A 22,439-nucleotide genomic window follows, 5' to 3' on the forward strand; every position below is an offset into this window, starting at 1 on the left:
CAGCCCAGAGCCCGACGCGGGGCTCGAACTCACGGACTGTGAGATCGTGACCTGGCTGTGTCGGACGCCTAACGACTGCGCCACCCAGGCGCCCCTGTTCTCAGTTTTTAACAGTCTCTTATGCTTTGGCTCTCTCCCACTCTAACCTCTTTTTTTTTTTTTTCCTTCCCCTCCCCCATGGGTTTCTGTTAAGTTTCTCAGGATCCACATTAGAGTAAAACCATATGGTATCTGTCTTTCTCTGTATGGCTTATTTCATTTAGCATCACACTCTCCAGTTCCATCCACGTTGCTACAAAAGGCCATATTTCATTTTTTCTCATTGCCACGTAGTATTCCATTGTGTATATAAACCACAATTTCTTTATCCATTCATCAGTTGATGGACATTTAGGCTCTTTCCATAATTTGGCTATTGTTGAGAGTGCTGCTGTAAACAATGGGGTACAAGTGCCCCTATGCATCAGTACTCCTGTATCCCTTGGATAAATTCCTAGCAGTGCTATTGCTGGGTCATAGGGTAGGTCTATTTTTAATTTTCTGAGGAACCTCCACACTGCTTTCCAGAGCGGCTGCACCAGTTTGCATTCCCACCAACAGTGCAAGAGGGTTCCCATTTCTCCACATCCTCTCCAGCATCTATAGTCTCCTGATTTGTTCATTTTGGCCACTCTGACTGGCGTGAGGTGATACCTGAGTGTGGTTTTGATTTGTATTTCCCTGATAAGGAGCGACGTTGAACATCTTTTCATGTGCCTGTTGGCCATCCGGATGTCTTCTTTAGAGAAGTGTCTATTCATGTTTTCTGCCCATTTCTTCACTGGGTTATTTGTTTTTCGGGTGTGGAGTTTGGGGAGCTCTTTATAGATTTTGGATACTATCCCTTTGTCCGATATGTCATTTGCAAATATCTTTTCCCATTCCGTTGGTTGCCTTTTAGTTTTGTTGATTGTTTCCTTTGCTGTGCAGAAGCTTTTTATCTTCATAAGGTCCCAGTAATTCACTTTTGCTTTTAATTCCCTTGCCTCTGGGGATGTGTCAAGAAAGAGATTGCTACGGCTGAGGTCAGAGAGGTCTTTTCCTGCTTTCTCCTCTAAGGTTTTGATGGTTTCCTGTCTCACATTCAGGTCCTTTATCCATTTTGAGTTTATTTTTGTGAATGGTGTGAGAAAGTGGTCTAGTTTCAACCTTCTGCATGTTGCTGTCCAGTTCTCCCAGCACCATTTGTTAAAGAGGCTGTCTTTTTTCCATTGGATGTTCTTTCCTGCTTTGTCAAAGATGAGTTGACCATACGTTTGTGGGTCTAGTTCTGGGGTTTCTATTCTATTCCATTGGTCGATGTGTCTGTTTTTGTGCCAATACCATGCTGTCTTGATGATGACAGCTTTGTAGTAGAGGCTAAAGTCTGGGATTGTGATGCCTCCTGCTTTGGTCTTCTTCTTCAAAATTCCTTTGGCTATTTGGGGCCTTTTGTGGTTCCATATGAATTTTAGGATTGCTTGTTCTAGTTTCGAGAAGAATGCTGGTGCAATTTTGACTGGGATGGCATTGAATGTGTAGATAGCTTTGGGTAGTATTGACATTTTGACAATATTTATTCTTTCAATCCATGAGCAGGGAATGTCTTTCCATTTCTTTAAATCTTCTTCAATTACCTTCATAAGTTTTCTATAGTTTTCAGCATACATATCTTTTACATCCTTGGTTAGATTTATTCCTAGGTATTTTATGCTTCTTGGTGCAATTGTGAATGGGATCAGTTTCTTTATTTGTCTTTCTGTTGCTTCATTGCTAGTGTATAAGAATGCAACTGATTTCTGTACATTGATTTTGTATCCTGCAACTTTGCTGAATTCATGTATCAGTTCTAGCAGAGTTCTGGTGGAGTCTATCAGATTTCCCATGTATAATATCATGTCATCTGCAAAAAGCGAAAGCTTGACTTCATCTTTGCCAATTTTGATGCCTTTGATTTCCTTTTGTTGTCTGATTGCTGATGCTAGAACTTTCAACACTATGTTAAACAACAGCGGTGAGAGTGGGCATCCCTGTCGGGTTCCTGATCTCAGGGAAAAAGCTCTCAGTTTTTCCCCGTTGAGGATGATGTTAGCTGTGGGCTTTTCATAAATGGCTTTTATGATCTTTAAGTATGTTCCTTCTATCCCGACTTTCTCAAGGGTTTTTATTAAGAAAGGGTGCTGGATTTTGTCAAAGGCCTTTTCTGCATTGATTGACAGGATCATATGGTTCTTCCCCCTTTTTTTTTTTTTTTTTTTGTTAATGTGATGTATCACGTTGATTGATTTGCGAATGTTGAACCAGCCCTGCATCCCAGGAATGGATCCCACTTGGTCATGGTGAATAATTCTTTTTATATGCCATTGAATTCGATTTGCTAGTATCTTATTGAGAATTTTTGCATCCATATTCATCAGAGATATTGGCCTGTAGTTCTCTTTTTTTACTGGGTCTCTGTCTGGTTTAGGAATCAAAGTAATACTGGCTTCATAGAATGAGTCTGGAAGTTTTCCTTCCCCTTCTATTTCTTGGAATAGCTTGAGAAGGATAGGTATTATCTCTGCTTTGAACATCTGGTAGAACTCCCCTGGGAAGCCATCTGGTCCTGGACTCTAATTTGTTGGGAGATTTTTGATAACCGATTCAATTTCTTCGCTGGTTATGGGTCTGTTCAAGCTTTCTATTTCCTCCTGATTGAGTTTTGGAAGAGTGTGGGTGTTTAGGAATTTGTCCATTTCTTCCAGGTTGTCCAATTTGTTGGCATATAATTTTTCATAGTATCCCCTGATAATTGTTTGTATCTCTGAGGGATTGGTTGTCATAATTCCATTTTCATTCATGATTTTATCTATTTGGGTCATCTCCCTTTTCTTTTTGAGAAGCCTGGCTAGAGGTTTGTCAATTTTGTTTATTTTTTCAAAAAACCAACTCTTGGTTTCGTTGATCTGCTCTACAGATTTTTTAGATTCTATATTGTTTATTTCTGCTCTGATCTTTATTATTTCTCTTCTTCTGCTGGGTATGGGGTTCCTTTGTTGTTCTGCATCTAGTTCCTTAAGGCGTACTGTTAGATTTTGTATTTGTGATTTTTCTTGTTTCTTGAGATAGGCTTGGATTGCAATGTATTTTCCTCTTAGGACTGCCTTCCCTGCATCCCAACACGTTTATATTGCTGTATTTTCACTTTCATTTGTTTCCATATATTTTTTAATTTCTTCTTTATTTGCCTGGTTGACCCATTCATTCTTTAGTAGGGTGTTCTTTAACCTCCATGCTTTTGGAGGTTTTCCAGACTTTTTTCTGTGGTTGATTTCAAGCTTCATAGCATTGTGATCTGAAAGTGTGCGTGGTATGATCTCAATTCTTTTATACTTATGAAGGGCTATTTTGTGACCCACTATGTGACCTATCTTGGAGAATGTTCCATGTGCACTCGAGAAGAAACTATATTCAGTTGCTTTGGGATGCAGAGTTCTAAATATATCTGTCAAGTCCATCTGATCCAATGTCTCATTCAGGGCCCTTGTTTCTTTATTGACCGTGTGTCTAGATGATCTATCCATTTCTGTAAGTGGGGTGTTAAAGTCCCCTGCAGTTACCACATTCTTATTAATAAGGTTGCTTATGTTTATGAGTAATTGTTTTATATATTTGGGGGCTCCAGTATTCGGCGCATAGACATTTATAATTGTTAGCTCTTCCTGATGGATAGACCTTGTAACTATTATATAATGTCCTCCTTCATCTCTTGTTACAGCCTTTAATTTAAAGTCTAGTTTGTCTGATATAAGTATGGCTACTGCAGCTTTCTTTTGGCTTCCAGTAGCATGATAAATAGTTCTCCATCTCCTCACTCTCAATCTAAAGGTGTCCTCAGGTCTAAAATGAGTCTCTTGTAGACAGCAAATAGATGGGTCTTGTTTTTTTATCCATTCTGATACCCTATGTCTTTTGGTTGGCGCATTTAATCCATTTACATTCAGTGTTATTATAGAAAGATACGGGTTTAGAGTCATTGTGATGTCTGTATGTTTTATGCTTGTAGTGATGTTTTATGCTTGTACTTTGTTTCACAGGGTCCCCCTTAGGATCTCTTGTAGGGCTGGTTTAATGGTGACAAATTCCTTCAGTTTTTGTTTGTTTGGGAAGACCTTTATCTCTCCTTCTATTCTAAATGACAGACTTGCTGGATAAAGGATTCTCGGCTGCATATTTTTTCTGTTTAGCACATTGAAGATCTCGTGCCAATTCTTTCTGGCCTGCCAAGTTTCAAAAGAGAGATCAGTCACGAGTCTTATAGGTCTCCCTTTATATGTGAGGGCACGTTTACCCCTTGCTGCTTTCAGAATTTTCTCTTTATCCTTGTATTTTGCCAGTTTCACTATGATATGTCGTGCAGAAGATCGATTCAAGTTACGTCTGAAGGGAGTTCTCTGTGCCTCTTGGATATCAATGCCTTTTTCCTTCCCCAGTTCAGGGAAGTTCTCAGCTATAATTTCTTCAAGTACCCCTTCAGCACCTTTCCCTCTCTCTTCTTCCTCTGGGATACCAATTATGCGTATATTATTTCCTTTTTAGTGTATCACTTAGTTCTCTAATTTTCCCCTCATACTCCTGGATTTTTTTATCTCTCTTTTTCTCAGCTTCCTCTTTTTTCCATAACTTTATCTTCAAGTTCACCTATTCTCTCCTCTGCCTCTTCAATCCGAGCCGTCATCGTTTCCATTTTGTTTTGCATTTCGTTTAAAGCGTTTTTTAGCTCCTCGTGACTGTTCCTTAGTCCCTTGATCTCTGTAGCAAGAGATTCTCTGCTGTCCTCTATACTGTTTTCAAGCCCAGCGATTAATTTTATGACTATTATACTAAATTTACTTTCTGTTATATTATTTAAATCCTTTTTGATCAGCTCATTAGCGGTTGTTATTTCCTGGAGATTCTTCTGAGGGGCATTCTTCCGCTTGGTCATTTTGGATAGTCCCTGGTGTGGTGAGGACCTACAGGGCACTTCCCCTGTGCTGTGGTGTATAACTGGAGTTGGTGGGCGGGGCCGCAGTCTGACCTGATGTCTGCCCCCAGCCCACCGCTGGGACCACAGTCAGACTGGTGTGTGCCTTCTCTTCCCCTCTCCTAGGGGCGGGATTCACTGTGGGGTGGCGTGGCCCGTCTGGGCTACTTGCACACTGCCAGGCTTGTGATGCTGGGGATCTGGCGTATTAGCTGGGGTGGGTAGGCAAGGTGCACGGGGGCAGGAGGGGCAGGCTTAGCTCGCTTCTCCTTAGGTGATCCACTTCAGGAGGGGCCCTGTGGCAGCGGGAGGGAGTCAGATCCACTGCCGGAGGTTTGGCTCCGCAGAAGCACAGAGTTGGGTGTTTGCGGGGAGCGAGCAAGTTCCCTGGCAGGAACTGGTTCCCTTTGGGATTTTGGCTGGGGGATGGGCGGGGGAGATGGCGCTGGCGAGTGCCTTTGTTCCCCACCAAACTGAGCTCTGTTGTCCCGGGGCTCAGCAGCTCTCCCTCCCTTTGTCCTCCAGCCTTCCCGCTTTCCAAGCAGATCTGTTAATTTATGACCTCCCAGACGCTAAGTCGCGCTTGCTGTCGGAACACAGTCCATCAGGCCCCTCCACTTTTGCCAGCCAGACTCGGGGGCTCTTCTTGGCCGGGGAGCTGCCCCTCTGCCCCGGCTCCCTCCCGCCAGTCCGTGGAGCGCGCACCGCCTTGCCGTCCTTCCTACCCTCTTCCGTGGGCCTCTCGCCTGGGCTTGGCTCCGTAGACTCCATTCTGCTAATCCTCTGGCGGTTTTCTGGGTTATTTAGGCAGGTGTAGGTGGAATCTAAGTGATCAGCAGGACGCGCGGTGAGCCCAGCGTCCTCCTACGCCGCCATCTTCCCTCTCTCTTCCCAATGTGATTTTTTAAATATGTATATGTAATATTCCATGGTGCGGGTGTGGAATATTACATGGCCATAAAAAATAATGAAATCTTGCCATTTGCAACAACATGGATAGATCTAGAGTGTATAATGCTAAGTGAAATAAGTCAGAGAAAGACAAATACCATATGATGTCACCCATGTGGAATTTAATAAATAAAACAAATGAGCAAACAAAGAAAAAAAGAGAGACAAACACAAAACAGACTCTTAAATACAGAGAACAAACTGGTAGTTCCTAGAGGGGAGGTTGGTGGGGGGATGGGTGAAATAGGGGAAAGGAATCAGGCTTACATGATGAGCACTGAGTAATGTATAGGATTGATGATCCTGAAATGTACACCTGAAACTAATATAACACTGTATGTTAATTATACCTGAATAAAAACAAAACACAATTCTGGGATTTGTAAATTCTTACTTAATTGGATTCAACATTTTTAGCAGTCATTTGTTGAACATTTTTAGTGCTTCCCCTGGGTCAGGTGCTTCTTTACTAGACCTCTAATCTGGTCACTTAAGGGAATGAAGAGATTCCATTGTTCCAGAAAAGGAAATGTGGCAATGGCAGTTGATTTTACCAAAGCTCGAAGTCCATTGAAACCCCAAGCGGAGTAACAAGACCAGGGAAATTATCTGAGAGTGGAGAGTAGAACTCAGTTTGTGGGCAGTTAGAGGATGCTCTGGATTGTAAAGGGGGGTTGTGAGAACTGAAAATTACAGTTCCCTCCTAAGCAATACACGGATTTTAAATTGCAACAAAATTTACTCAATTGACACTTCATTTTTCTCAGGGTCATACTCCCATACTGATGATGGTGTATACAGCAAGCTCTTTGGATGGATGGGGTGCTGTCCACAATACTTTGGACTCACATAGTGAGTATTCCTTAGGTCCTTTCTCAGGAGAATAGATGATACAGATGACACTGGCTTGTGTTTTTTTTTTTTTGTTTTGTTTTGTTTTGTTTTGTTTTTCCTTCTGGTTAGAGTACTTGAGATTTAGGGGACAAGGCTGCTAGGTCTTATAGCTTTGTAAGTATCAATGTGATTAAGTAATCACCTTAACAGATATCTCTGCAGGTCATTGTAACTGAAATTCAAATTAGCAGGATCAGATTTTATTTTATCGAAGCTATTAAAGTAATCATAGTTCTGAGTTGTTCTGAGAGGGCAATTCAATTAGAGTGTATTGGGTGAGGGGCACCTGGGTGGCGCAGTCGGTTAAGCGTCCGACTTCAGCCAGGTCACGATCTCGCGGTCCGTGAGTTCGAGCCCCGCGTCGGGCTCTGGGCTGATGGCTCAGAGCCTGGAGCCTGTTTCCGATTCTGTGTCTCCCTCTCTCTCTGCCCCTCCCCCGTTCATGCTCTGTCTCTCTCTGTCCCAAAAATAAATAAACGTTGAAAAAAAAAATTTAGAGTGTATTGGGTGAATGTAGAATTTTCTCTGGTCCCACAGTATCTGCCATGTGCTTTCAGGAGAGTTGGCAAAGATCATTAAAATGTAGTTTATGGATAACAGGTTATGGAGAACAGGTAAATGTTCCCGTTACCATGATTTTAGATTATGCACTGTGAGAAGTCACTAAGTGCTTCAGCAACACTGAGCTGGACATATATTTACCTAAGACTATGATGAATAAACAAATGTTTAAAATATGAAGTTTGAACATCCCTCAAAGGGCTATTAATTCTTTCAAACTTTAATTTTCTCCGCCATTTCTCCTTTTCTTCCTACCTATGTGGCAGTGTTAATGAAAGAGATACGTGATATGTTCAACTACAGTTTCTCCCTCAACTTCTATATGTTCCATGGTGGCACCAACTTCGGCTTCATGGGTGGATCTGCAGTTTTGGACAATTACCTCCCTATGATCACAAGCTATGGCAAGTATTTGTCCCCCACAACTGTCTCCAACCTAGCCATCCCATTTGAGACTGGAGTTCCTAAGGTGGGTCTCTGGAAACAGTCACTGGGACTGTTCATCTGTTTTGCCTTTAACAAATGCTGGAGGTTGAGGGTTTAATATTTATTCTTCTTGATGGTATTAGAATTTACCAACCCCTAGAATATAGGCTGTCTGGGACTTTGCAGGCAGAGGCATTGGTTGTTTAATCTTGTCTATCCACTGTGCAGACCCTAATTTTTAGAAGTTCACTGCAAAACCAGTTACTTTGGATCTCTTGATAATACCAGGGAATTGATTAGTAGGTCTTCCCCAGTCTATAACTCTACTGAGAGACCAAGTGAAAAGTCAAGAGTGAAAGAAAGGAAGAAGTTTAATTAGAAATTGAATAGAAGAAGCCAGTGGATTGGAGTAGTCTGGGCTCTTATCCAGGACTTACTAGATATCCAGGGAATGGCGTTATTTGCCTTCAGTTGAAAGCCTTAGAGAGTATGGCAAATGTCTCCTGGTTTGGACTAATTGGGACATGGTATTTTCTTGTCTAATGCCAAAAGTTTTTTTCTTCCTTTTTTTTTTTTAAAGTTTGTTTATTTATTTTGAGAGAGAGAGAGAGAGAGCTCACTGCCCCTCTGGGGAGGAACAGAAAAAGAGGGAGAAAGGGAGAGAGAATGTGTGTGAGTAGGGGAGGGGCTGAGAGAAAGGGAGAGGGAGAGAGAGAGAGAAAGAAGAAAGAGAGAGAATGAGAAGGGGAGGGAGAGAGAATCCTAAGCTGGCTCTGCACTGTCAGCACACAGCCTGACTCAGGGCTCGATCTCATAAACTGTGAGATCATGACCTGAGCCAAAACCAAAATTGGACACTTACTTGACTGAGCCACCCAAGCACCCCAAAAGTTTTTCCTGCCAAAGCTTCTATATTAAGGATCCTTTTGCTCAGTGCTAATTTCTTATATCTTCCTTTGCTGAAGCTGGAGCTTTCCTGGGGAAAGTGACAAATTTCTTTATATTTTTCAGGGTATGGGGCACTGCTAACAGAGAACGGAGAATATACATCTGAGTACCTCGTATTTCAAGAGTTTTTTACCTCTTCTTTTGGTATCTAACAACAACCTCAATCTGAAGGATAACTCAGCCTCTCAATTCATCTCTGTCTTGTGAAGAGGAGATTGAGGGAATGGATAAAGATGTGTTTTTTGGGAGATGTCCAGTTTATTTTATCATTAGGCACTGGGGATTCAAATATACACAAAATACAGGGCCCACCCTCGAGGTGCTCAACATCTAGGCCTATGTTTCTTAGTCTTGATTATACATTGGAGTCCTCTGTGGAACTTGTAAAAGCCAGAGATGCCAGGCCCTTCCCAGAGCTGTTAGATAAGTATGTCTTTGTTGAAAAGGGGAGGGGGGAGGGGCAGAATCTGAGCATATTTATTTTCCCATTGGACTTTAGCAGATTCTGATGAGCATCCAAGGGTTTAGAGCTACTGGTCCAGTAGTGGGCTTGATGTACCACCTCCTTTTCCAGGACAGCAGGGCATCCTGCCTTAGAGCTGAAATAGATATGAAAGGAATCTCACTCAATTACTGCCTACCTCATGGTTCTTTCTGGAATTGGGAAGAACTGGGCCCTTCATTCTTGGTGGTTTGGGGATAGCAGGGTAAATGGTGCCCTTAATGGGTTGGAGGAGGATCTCAGAATGGCCCAATCTCCTATTTTTCATTGCAGGGGTTCCCATGCCTCAGCGACCAGATTTAATACCTAAGGCAATATATAAGTCACTGCTAACACCATACTACATTTCACTGTGGGATGTCATACCCTACCTAAAGGAGGTAAGCTTTTTCTGGGTGTAAAAGCATGGGATAGCCTTTGGACAGAAGAGAGAGGAGGGAAAGGCTTAGCTCAAAGAATAGGAAGTAAATTACTAGGGAACCCAAAACAATCCTTAGCCATTTTAATTCCTTCTCCTAATTTTACAGTTCAGAATAATAAACCTAGAATAAGAATTCGGGAACATACAGAAAATTTAAATTTGAAGAAACAGTATAAACATTACAGGATATTAGGAAATGTCCTTTCAATAGTGTAGCCAAGAAGAGATCCCTGCCTTCTGAAGATGGTTACAATAAAGGCACACTGATTGAATCTAAGGCAATTATTTTTAAACTTTTGGTTTAGTAGGGGGACTCCTTCAAACTCACTGCAATATTCAGTACATAAGGCATGTACTGGTTAAATCAGGGGTGGTAATTCTGAGGCTCTGTACTTACATCCTATGAGTCAGCCATCCTTTCCCTAGGATGGCACATATAGGATGGCCCATGTGCCACTTCTGACTTACCTGTAGGGTTTGAAGGAGCACAGTTTGAAAACTGTTGGTCTAGAGGAAAACCTGCAGAGTTATTCGCATAATACTTAGTAAACATTGGTGTTTGGAGAATTGTATTGTCAAGGTGTTGTTTTGGGGAACTTCCAGTCTAATAGGGAGGAAAGGTGAGTACAGTAGCAATTAGGGAGTCATGGGTCCTATAGTAGAGGAATGAAGGCAGCACAGCATTGTCAAGGGAACACAGTGTTGTGTTAAAGAGTCTAAGCTCTGGAGTCAGACTAGGTTTGAATCTTTGCTCCAATATTTATCTTGGGGTGCTCATTTAACCTCATTCTAAGTTTCCTTATCTGGAAAATGAGACTAATAATTTCACTGACCTCACAGGAGTGTGGTGTGGATTAAGCCACTAATATCTGAACCTGGCACACAGTAAGTGCTGTGTGTGCGCTAGCTGCTGCATTATTATTTAGAGATATGGTCAGCATGCTGGACAATCACAGGACCCAAGATTATATCCCAGTTGAGGTGATTTTGAGATCCAAAGGATGATTAGGGGCTTAATGTGAGGAACAATGGAGTAGAATAGAGGAAGGAAAGGAATTTGAGGCATAGTGGACACCATTTGCAAAGACATGGAAGGAACTGCATGCTTGGGGAACTGCAAATAAGACTGGAATGAAAAGTATTTGTGGGACAGCACCAAGTAAGGAACCAGGTAGCATATGTTGGAGGGCCTTTGTGTTTTGTTTTAACCATTTTCTTATGGAATTTTGAAGACATGAACAAATGGCAGAAAAAAAAAGTAATGAACTTCTATGTGCTCAACACCCAGCCTCAACTTTATTAATATATGTTTCATGTAATATTGTTAAATGAAATTAATATTGTTTCATTTATACACTTGTCCCCTTCTTCTACTCTTTTTAACATTTTTGAGAGAGAGAGAGAGAGTGTGTGAAAGGGGGAGAGGGGCAGAGAGAGAGAGAGAGAAAGAGAGAGAGAGAGAGAGAGAGAGAGAGAGAGAGAATATCCCAAGCAGGCTCCACATTGACCTCAGAGCCCGATGCAGGACTTGATCCCACGAAACTGGGATCATGGACCAGAGCTGAAATCAAGAGGCAGATGCTCAACTGACTGAGCCACCAGGCACCCCAAGATTATATAATTTTAGCTACAAATAATTCAATATGTATCTGAAAAGATAAGAACTTTTTCAGTGATTTACTAGGAAATATTTTTAATAGTTTTTTTTTTATTTTGTTTATTTATTTATTTTGAGAGAGAGAGAGGAGGGGCAGAGGGAGAGAGAAGGAGAGAGAGAATGCCAAGCAGGCTCTGTGGTGTCAGCACAGAGCCCTACTCCGGGCTTGATATCACCAACTGTGAGATCATGACCTGAGCTGAAATCAAGAGTTGGAAGCTTAACCTACTGAGCCACCCCTGTGCGTCTCCTGGGAAATACCTAGTAATAGGCTCTCTAGAAGAAAAAACTCTGATTAGTAGTGTTTGCCAATTCCTGTGGTCTAAGTACTCCCACTATAGCTAATTTTAAGTCTCTAGCATGACAACACTGAATACAGAGGTAAAATACAGGGTTGGGAAGAGATGTGCACAATTGGCCCTCATGAGCTGGTCCAGACTGGCTTATAGCAGAGCACTGCTGAAAATCATAAAATATCCAGGGTTCAGATTTTCTCAATTATCTCAAAATTTTTTTAGCATTTAGTTGTTAATATCAGGTCCAATTGAGGTCAGTACACATTGCATTTAGTTGATAGTCTCTTAAATCTCTTTTAATCTAAAGTTGTTTTTTCCATCTGTTTATTGCATTTATTTGTTGAAGAAGCTGTAGAATTCCCCACTTTCTGGATTTTGTTGATTAGGTCCCCATGTATCTGAGAACATATCTTTATATTCTCTACATTTTCTGTAAACTGATTTAGATGCTTGATGAGATTTAAGTTAGGTGCTTTTTAAAAAATGTTTATTTTTGAGAGGGGGTGGAGGGGCAGAGAGAGAGGGAGACACAGAATCCAAAGCAGGTTCCAGGCTCAGAGCTGTCAGCACAGAGCCCGACATGGAGCTCAAACCCACAAACTGAGAGATCATGACCTGAGCTGAAGTCGGATGCTTAACTGACTGAGCCACCCAGGCTCCCCTAGCTTAGGTGCTTTTTAAAATATTGTTTGCAAGTATACTTCATAGGTGGTTCTGTTATATTTTTTATGCATCATATTCCAGGCACATAATGGCTGGTCATTTCTGTGTTCATAATTGATCAGTGGGGTTCAGGAGTAGTTAGCCCAGTCTATCCATTGTCAATGTTCCCATCAGCCTTTTTACCTAATGGTTTTAGCAGTCATTAACAATTATTACCTACATTCAATATTTCATTAAGGCTTTTAAAATAGTATAATTCTAATTCTATCATTCCTTCTGCATGTATACACGTGAAGTCTTCTACGTAGAAGAACTTCCCTTCACTAATTTTCCTGTCACCTTGATGTACAGTTTGTAAAGAAAAGTTAGGACAGAAATTCAAATATTTTCTTTTATCAGAAACTGAATTTATTCCTGGATATCCTCCAAAGGTGACCAATGACGTGTTTTCCTGTTATTGTCTTTGATTATAACTCACAATTAAAAATATTATTTTTAATTGAAGTATAGTTGACATGTAATATTATGTTAGTTTCAGGTGTACAAGATAGTGATTTGAAAATTATGTACATTACAAAATGCTCGGCACAATGAATACAGTTACTGTCACCATACAAAGTTATTATAGTATTACTGACTATATTCCCTATGCTGTACTTTTTAATCCCCGTGATTTATTTATTTTATACTTGGAATTTTTACCTCTTAATGTCCTTCACCTATTTTCTTCAGTTTTGCCACACCCTCCCATCTGGCAATCATCAGTTTGTTCTCTGTATTTATGAGTCTCTCTGTTTGCCTTGTTTTTCAGATTCCAGATATAAATGAAATCACATGGTATTTGTCTTTGTCTGACTTATTTCAGTTAGTATAATACTCTCTAGGTCCATCCATGTTGCTGTGAATGGCAAGACTTTATTTTTTATGGCTTTATTTAAAAGTAAATATTTATTACTTCTTTGGCCATTCATCTATCAGTGAACATTTAGGTTGCTTCCATATCTTAACTATTGTAAATAATGTTGCAATAAACATAAGGTACATATATCTTTTCAAATAGTGTTTTTGTTTCCTTCAGGTAAATGTCCAGTGGTGGAATTATTGAGTCATATGGTGTTTCTATTTTCAAATTGTGAGGAATCTCCATAACTGTTTTCCACAGTGGCTACACCAAATTCCCACCAACAGTGCATGAAAGTTACTTTTTCTCCACATGTTTGCCAACACTTGCTATTTTTTATCTTTTTGATATTAGCCATTCTGACTGGTGTGAGGTGACATCTCATTGTGGTTTTGATTTGCATTTCCCTGGTGATTAGTGACATTTAGAACTTTTTAATGTGTGTATTGACCATTGGTATTTCTTTTTTGGAAAAATGTCTATTTAGGTCCTCCGCCTATTTTTTTTTTTTTTGATTATTTGTTTTTTTATGGTATGAGTTCTTTATGTGTTTTGGATACTAACCCTTTATTGGATATATAATTTGCAAATACTTTCTCCAAATCAGTAGGTTGCCTTCTCATTTTGTTGATGGTTTCCTTTGCTGTGCAGAAGCTTTTAGTTTGATGTAGTCCCAATTGTTTATTTTTGCTTTTGTTTCCCTCGCCTGGGGAAACAGATCCAAAGAAAGATTGCTAAGGGTGATGTCCAAGGGTTTATGGCCTGTGTTTTCTTTTAGGAGTGTTATAGTTTGAGGTCTCACATTGAGGTCTTTAATCAATCAATTTTAAGTTTATTTTTGTGTTAAACATGGTCCAGTTTCATTCTTTTTGTGTGTAGCTATCCTCCCCAACACCATTTATTTTTTTAATGTAATGTAATGTAATTAATTAATTAATTAACATTCAAGTTAGCATATACTGCAATAATGATTTCAGGAGTAGATTCCAGTGATTCATCCCGTATGTGTAACACCCAGTGCTCATCCAAACAAGTGTCTTCCTTAATGCCCCTTACCCATTTAGTCCACCACCCCCCACAATACCTCCAGCAACCCTCAGTTTACTCTCTGTATTTAAAAATCTCTTATGTTTTGTCCCCTTCCTTGTTTTTATATTATTTTTGCTTCCCTTCCCTTATGTTCATCTGTTTTGTATCTTAAATTCCACATATGAGTCAATTTATATGATATTTGTCTTTCTCTGACTGACTAATTTCACTTAGCATAATACCCTCTAGTTCCAGCCACAATGAGAAATACTCCATTGTGTATATATACACCACATTTTCTTTATCTTTCCATACTTTGGCTATTGTTGATGGCACTGCTATAAACATTGAGGTGCATGTACCCCTTTGAAACAGCACACCTGTATCCCTTGGATAAATACCTAGTAACCTCATCACCATTTATTGAAGAGACTCTTCCCCATTGTATTATTGCCTCCTTTGTAATAGATTAATTGTCTTATTGTGGGCAAGGTTGGCTCTCTTCTCCTCAGGCCAGAAGTTGCTTTGGAGGGACACTGGTGTAGGCCAGAGCTGCCCAGAAAGTATGTAGTGGGGCAGTTGTCACTCTGAGGGGCCTCTGGTCCCAACTGAGGCTGTGCTTTGGGACCTGCTTTGGAAGGGTGCCTGCCAAAGCTGGTCTGTAGGAGAAATCCAGGGTGGATCAAAAGGTGCTTGTAAAGTAGATGGATAATGTCAGAACTGGCTCGCTTAGAAGGGCCAGGAAAATGGCTCCTATCAGTGCTTCTGTTCTGGGAGAAATCACCTACAGATCTCTGACCCTCCTGAGGCACATGCCCTAAAATCAAACAATAAATCTCCTTTTGCATAACCCAGCTGCTTTTCAAACTGCTGCCTCTGTGCTGAGTCTTGGACCAAGTGATACATCATTCTAGCTCTTTAATGGCAGACACTTTGTTTCCTATAGCCCTGTGATTCTCCTGCAGTTAGGCCCTGCGTGACTTTCAAAGCAGATGTCTTCCTGGTATAGGTCTCCAGGACTAAAGGTGCCTGATGTAAGGCTTGATCCCCTCATCCCTCAGGGATGAGGAGTAATACTGTAATACTCCTGTAATTGCCTGTAATACTCCCCCTGCTTATGAGATGGTGTGCCAGGGGTTTGGTTCCATTGCATCTTGGCCTCCTCTTTATGTTTCTAGCTATGGAACATCAGTTTTACCAGTCTTTTGTTTTCAGAATGAGCTGTACAATGTTCACCTGTAGCCTTGATGTATTTGTGGGAGGAGATGAGGTCAGAATCTTTCTCTGCCATCATGTTTCCAAGATCCTCCTGAAAACTCGCCCTTCTCTCTTTTTTTTTTTAACGCATTTAACATATTTCTACCTCATTGCAGTCATTCCTTTTTTTCCCCCAATGGAAAGATCATTTAATGTTTTGACCCCAATCCATGGATAGATATAAGCAAGTTACAATATTCCCTAAGGCTTAAGATAACAATGTTATCCTTGAATTACATAATTTTTATAGCTAGTTTTTGACCATGGATAATTTATGGATTCTGAATATTATAACCAGAGCCTAGCCTAAAAATCATAGGGTATCGCAAAAAAGATGCATATTGGGTTGATCTGCAATCATTAGAAAGTTAAGGGGTGTTTTCTTTCATTAGCGTTGTTGCGAGTAGTTTCTTCTTCCACTGGTATTGCTAAAAATTGCTGTTTAAAAATTTCTATGCACCACTAATTTAAGACAACTATGCTAGATTAAGTTGTTTCATACTAGTTCATTTAGGGCTTCCATTTGCACTCCTCAAAGGTTTTATGTATTTCTCAAATGCTTCATGACTCATTAATTTATCCAGTTCTGAAGGATTATTGAGTGTTACCTTGATCACTACATAACCATCTTTGAAACAAGATTTGTTGACAAATCCTGGATTTTCTGCAAGACTTCATTAATTTCAGTTACTTCTCCTGTTAGAGGAGAATAGAGTTCACTAGCAGTTTTCACACTTTCCAAAGCACCAAACTTCTCTTGTTTGTTCAATTTTGTCCCAACTCAGACACACTACAGTAAACAACATCTCCTAAAGCTTCCTGTACAAAATTGCTGATTCCCACTGTTCCAATACCATTTTCTGTTGTTATCCATTCACATTTCTGTGAATTTACTCTTGGAGAGCAGAGCGGGTGCCTGCACTCAGCCCCTGGCCCATGGCAGGCAGGGCATGGCAGGTACAGAGAGGGTGTCCAGGCTGCAGGCCGCATGCTCTGCACTGCTCCTAGTGCCCTGTGCCTGCAGTCATTCCTTTTGATACTCAAATTGTCCCATCTCCTTTAGGCTGGCTCCTTTGCCCTCTTGACAGGAGTCCAATAGCTTTTGATATCTTCTTTGCATTTTGGTCCCCCAGGATGTTTCAGGTTGTGTGGCTGCACAGACTTGAGTATTTCTCCAAGGCAGTCTGAAGGGCCGTGTTTTTATACTGAGAAACTTGAACATTTCCCTGAAAGTTGTAGGAAGCTATTTTATTTTATTAAAAAACTTCTAATGTTAATTTATTTTTGAGAGAAAGAGAGAGAGAGAGCGAGCATGAGCTGGGGAGGGGCAGAGAGAGAGAGGGAGAAACAGAATCTAAAACAGGCTTCAGGCTCTGAGCTGTCAGCACAGAGCTCAAAGCGGGGCTCAAACTTGGGAAGGGAGAGATCATAACCTGAACCAAAGTCAGGCACTCAACCAACTGAGCCACCCAGGTACCCCTGTAGGAAGCTATTTTAAAACTTGGTAATTTGATGACCAGCTTTGCATTTCAGAATGATATCTTTGGTAGCTCTATGGGGGAAGGAGTGGACTGAGGCCCTGTCAGAACACTGAAATTGAGTAGAAATTTACAAAAGTGGAGTTTAGATAATGGGAGTGAAGGATTAGATATTTTGAGTTAGACTCTAAAAGAGGTGATGACTCGTTGATGGGAGATATTGGAGAGGAGGAAGAGGGGGAGACATTGTTCATGCTTTTTACCTTCTTGACTGGGTGGTTGGTGTTGCTCTTTTGGGAAAGGAAAAAGAGTAGGATGGGTCAGTGTGGTGAATACAGTTTGGGAGATACTGTGTTAGAATCATCTAAGCATTTTCAGATGAGGAAGTCCAGGGGTGCCTCGATGGCTCAGTTGGTAAAGCATGTGACTCAATCTTGGGGTTATGGGTTCAGGCACCATTTTGGATATATAGATTACATTAAAAAATCATTCACTTAAAAAAATTTTTCCAGATAGAGAAATCCAACAGATGTGGGGGTTAATAGACATTAAGTGCTTTAGGTCAGTGTTAGATAAGCAGATTCATGAATAGAATAGTCATAGTCAGACCATGGGTTAGGATAATTTCTCTTAAGTAGGCTTCATGCCCAGCGTTGGAGCCCAATGTGGGGTTTGAATACACCTGAGATCAAGACCTGAGCTGAGGTCAAGAGCCAGAGGCTTAACCAAGGGAGCCACACAGGAGCCCCAGGATGATTTATCTTAGTGTATGAAGGCACAAGAGGAGAAGGCCAAGGGTAGACAGAATCTGGACCTGGAATGGAGTTCCTGAAATCTGGAGTCTAGTCCAGACTCTATTATGAATTGTTGAGCAAGTTCAACAGATCAGTCTCTTTCCTTGATTTCAGCTCTTCCATCTGAAAAATAAGAATACATTACTGTCTAGCACATGCAGAAATATATGATGCTGGTTTGGAAAACAAAAGGGCATTTATATGTGACACTTAAGCATGATTATCATTACATATTCCTTTGTTATACTCCTGTCCTTGAGACTCTTGGGGCGATTCCTTTGGAGGAGTGGGCTTTGGGTTCAGGTTTCTGAAATTTTTCTCTCCAACCTGATCATGCATCCTGGTTTTTGTTCCTGTTTCTGCCACAGGCCATCAGCTCTGTCAAGCCCATTTGCATGGAGAAGCTGTCTGTGAACCAGGGGAATGGTCAGTCCTCTGGGTACATACTTTATGAGGTTATGATCTCCACTGGTGGCCTCCTTACCACAAAGAATCATGTTCAAGACCGAGGTCAGGTAGGGGCCAGTGGATGGGTCCCCCAGTGACATTTCTCTGCTGGTAAAATCCAGTGGTGTGGCTAAGGTGAATTTCTAAATGATAGTGAAATCTTTTTGACCTTCAAAAAATCATCACTATTTCTTAACCTCTGTCACTTCAGTGAAATGTTTGATATGTAAGCTACTGCTATCATAGGTCTAAGATATGTAAACATTCCCAGGGTGGGAGTACTCATTGAACCCTTATAGGAGTTGATGGGATTCTTTAAGGAGACTTGGGAGGAGCTTCAGGAGTCCCAGTTCTTATTGTACAGCAATCCCTACATTTAAATAACACATTAAAATTGGCTCTTCTCATTTAATTCACAAAACACTCATCTAAGATATTTATTACAAATGACACCTCAGAGAAGTTTAATGGTTGTTGACTAGAAAACAGCAGAGCTTAGTGGAAAGGCTTCAACATTGCACTCCAAGTTAAGAGCTGGCAGAGTTTCCTCAGGTCTTGGTGAAATTCTCCTTCTCTTACCACCTCTGTGCCATTTGTGTCATCTTTTTCCAAAGGTGCTGGTCCTCCTGAAGGTGACACCCTTCCCTCCTTCACCTGAGCTGCAGACCCAGATTCCTTGTTTGCTGAACATTTTTCTTCACTTAGATATTATGTGTCATTGACTTTTCAAACTCCTCACGTCCAGCACCAGATTCATTACCCTCCTCATCCTGTGCTCCTTACATCAGTCCACGGACTTGTAGCCTCCCAAACTGAAAATGTTTCTTCCTTCATTCTCTCTTTATACCTTGTTCTCACCTGGCTCCTGCATGGTGCAGTATTACTCAGTGGGTCTTTCTTTCTTTCTTTCTTTCTTTCTTTTTCTTTCTTTCCTTCTTTCCTTCTTTCTTCCTTCCTTCTTTCCTTCCTTCCAAGTTTATTTATTTATTTTGGGTGGGGGAAGGACAGAGAGTGAGGGAGACAGGATCCCAAGCAGGCTCTGCAGAGCCCTACTTGGGGCTTGAACTCAAGCACTGCAAGATCATGACCTGAGCCAAAATCAGGAGTTGGATGCTTAACCGCCTGAGCCACCCAGGCAGCCCTCAGTGGGTCTTCTTTCAAACTCCATGCTGACATTGCCTTAGAAGCGTCCTTGTATCTTTCCTATACTACTGTTAGAGCCTCATAACTCTATTTCAGATAGCTCACTTTTCCCCTCTTCCTTGCTAAATCCCTCCCTCACAGTGCCACCCATTTCCTTCCCAAGGTAAAATCCTCAGCATTCCACCTGTCCCGCCTACAGTCTTCCATTGATTTTCCCAGTCACTTGCCCATATGTTTCTAAATAGCCTGTACTCTGCTGGGGGTCAGGACTTGTTACTACCTCCTCTGTGCATCTGTGGCATTCTGTTCTCAGCTTCATGTTAGCTATTGTGAAGTGTTCTAATCATTTCTTTGTGTCACTCTCCAAGTTTCTCAGTGGCTGGGGTTCTGTTTTAAGCTTGGTGACTCCTTGCCCAAGTTATTCAATAAATACTTACAGAGTATATACACCTTGTAATTAGACTCTAAATAGCTTAAAGAGTGAATTCTGTGTTCTGTATAGTATTAACATTTGTGTTTTTAATATTTGTGGATTCTAATTTTTATAGTTTCCTAGTCCAATTTCATTTGAAAATTATAACCTAACTCAAATAATCTCAGAGGAAAATTATGTATCCTTCTGTGGTCCTGCATGGCTAGAGCAGATTCTTGAGGGTGACTTCATCTGAATCTGAAGCAGTATAACAGGTAATAGAAAAGAAATGGATGTACATCCAGGTCATTCTTAAAATGAGAAATAGTGGTGGCAGAAGCCTTTCCAGATTAGGATCTGGGGAAACCTGGAAGATTGGATTTATTATGAGAATGAACCATGCAGGCCAGACAGGTGGATGCCTGCTGTACTTGTAGCCCCTGCCTCCCCTTAGGCCACCATTTCTTTTACTTTTTTTTAAGAGAGAGAAAGAGTGCTAGCCATAGAGAGGGAGAGAGACACAGAAAGAGAGAATCCCAAGCAGACTGTGTGGAGCCATCCAGGTGACCCTGACCACCATTTCTTTCACAATATCCATTAATTCTATACCTTCCTTTTCTCCTCATTCCTTGAAGATCTTTTGAGTTTCATTATTTCCCTCCTTACCCTGTAGTATAGCCAGGGCCCATATTTGGCACCAGGACATTTTCTTTGGACTTTTCCTTATATATCTCATGGCTCTATTGCTTTGAATATGTTTTAGGTTTGTGAACTTGTAGTCACCTTGTAATATTATGGGAGACAAAGTTAATTATTCCCCTAGAACTTGCCTTCTTTGCTTTTCCAAGGATCATTTTGTCCCTTTTCTTATGAGGACCTAATAGTGCTCTTCTCTTTATTTGGCAGGTGTTTTTGAATGAGAATTATCTAGGGGTCCTGGACCATTTCACTAACCAGCTGACTATTCCCACCAAAATGGTATATAATCCAATGTTAATATAATCCATGGACTAATAGTTCAATGCCTGCCCAGGCCGCAGGCTCATTGTAAGCATGACCTGGCCCAGTGATAGCCTGTTTTCTCTTCCACTTTGGAATGCTCCTTGCATAAGAACTCACCAAGGATGATGGAGAGTTGTATGTGTTTCTAAATTATAGGTATACATGCTTTGGGTGAACAGAACTTCACCATATTGGATATTTGCTGCTCAAAAAAACTCTAGGTTTGTTGCCAGCCTCAAGAGTCTCTTGTAAAATATCCAAGTGACTATTTTCTGAAAGGTTTGATATGGGGTTGGGGGTGAGAGTGGGGGAATATGAAGAGCAGGAGCCCAAAGGTTTGCCTCTAGAGCTGGAGGTCTGCATGTTTCTGAGGTCTGCTGTCTGTCTGTCACCCTGCATATGACCTCATCTGAGTTTCAGAGGATTCTTAAGAGATCTACAGAAGAGTGCTTGAGTGGTACCCATTCTAACTGGTCTGTCTTGGACAGGACTACAAGGATATCCCAACACTGAGGATCCTGGTGGAGAATCAAGGCCGCCTTGCCTATGGGCAGGACATCAATAAGGAGAGAAAAGGTGGGCCCCCTTCCTTCCAAGGGTGGAGAAGGTTGAGACCTTAAGGCACTGAATTCCTGTCATTCTGAGGACAGTCATGGCCAAGTGCATGGTTTGGAAGACAGCAGGATTTCTCAGCCAATGAGACAGTCATGTGTAGAAACAATGATGAAGTCTTGCTTTGCTAGGAGAGGATGATGGTGCTTTTCCTTAAGTGTGTTCTCTCATTACCAAGCCAGAGGAAGTCTTTCCTCTTCCAGAAGGGTTTTAAGGAAAGCTGTAAAAAATATGGTTAGAATCACTCACTGGGACCTTTGATTTTTTTCCTTCCCTAGAGCTCAGTGTCTGCATGCTGGCCTCCCCCTGGGCTCCTGGATGCAGAGTCACACACACCTTCCTTCCCCTGCTCCAAGTGCTTTAAAGTACTTGGGAGTTAAAGGCAGCCTGAACTGCTGTGCTGGCCAGACCTGGCAGGAAGTGCAGTGACTTTGCACTGTTAATATGGGAGATACAGGTACACTTTAAGAGGTATACATGTGCAACTGAAGGAAGAATTTATGTAGGATTTTGCAGAAATCTTCCATATGATGAGGCCAGGAAAGCATTCTCCTTCAGGCAGAGCCCTAGTCACAGCCTATTCACATCTCTGTGTTCACATCCCTGCTAGTCTTCTTTGTGTTCCCTTTATTCCCCTCCTGCAGGATTAATTGGGGATATATATCTGAACAATTCTCCATTAAGAAGATTTAAAATCTACAGCCTGGATATGAAAACTAAATTTCTAAAAAGGTGGGTGCCAGACCATTGACTCAAGGTGATTAATCAAAGTTGTTTCCCATTTAGAGATGGAAAGAAGCTCTCTGAGCTTCTAGACTAACCTTCTTGGTTTTCAGATAAGAGAAGGCAAGATCCAGAGTGTTGAAGGAAATGACCCCAAGTTTCACAGTTGTCTGGGGCAGAGTGGTGACCATCCCCTCATTCACCTAACTCCTGGTCGGGTGGGTTTTTTCCTCCATCATGCCCCCTGAGAGGCATATGATTGTGCTATAAAGGGGATTCCAGGCTCAGGTAGAAAGGAG

At 41.2% G+C, this 22,439-nt stretch overlaps 1 protein-coding gene across 1 annotated transcript in view; it reads left to right on the forward strand.

Moving 5' to 3' along the window:
• Positions 1–22,439, forward strand: part of LOC123600381 (beta-galactosidase-1-like protein 2) — a 73,121-nt gene that overhangs the window by 45,926 nt on the left and 4,756 nt on the right. Inside the window, 5 exon segments of the mRNA XM_045482453.1 lie at positions 9,526–9,685; positions 18,170–18,316; positions 20,710–20,781; positions 21,294–21,381; positions 22,062–22,149. Coding sequence (XP_045338409.1) covers positions 9,526–9,685; positions 18,170–18,316; positions 20,710–20,781; positions 21,294–21,381; positions 22,062–22,149 — 555 coding nt within the window.

The sequence above is a fragment of the Leopardus geoffroyi genome, chromosome D1 (assembly GCF_018350155.1).
Source record: "Leopardus geoffroyi isolate Oge1 chromosome D1, O.geoffroyi_Oge1_pat1.0, whole genome shotgun sequence".
NCBI lineage: Eukaryota > Metazoa > Chordata > Mammalia > Carnivora > Felidae > Leopardus > Leopardus geoffroyi.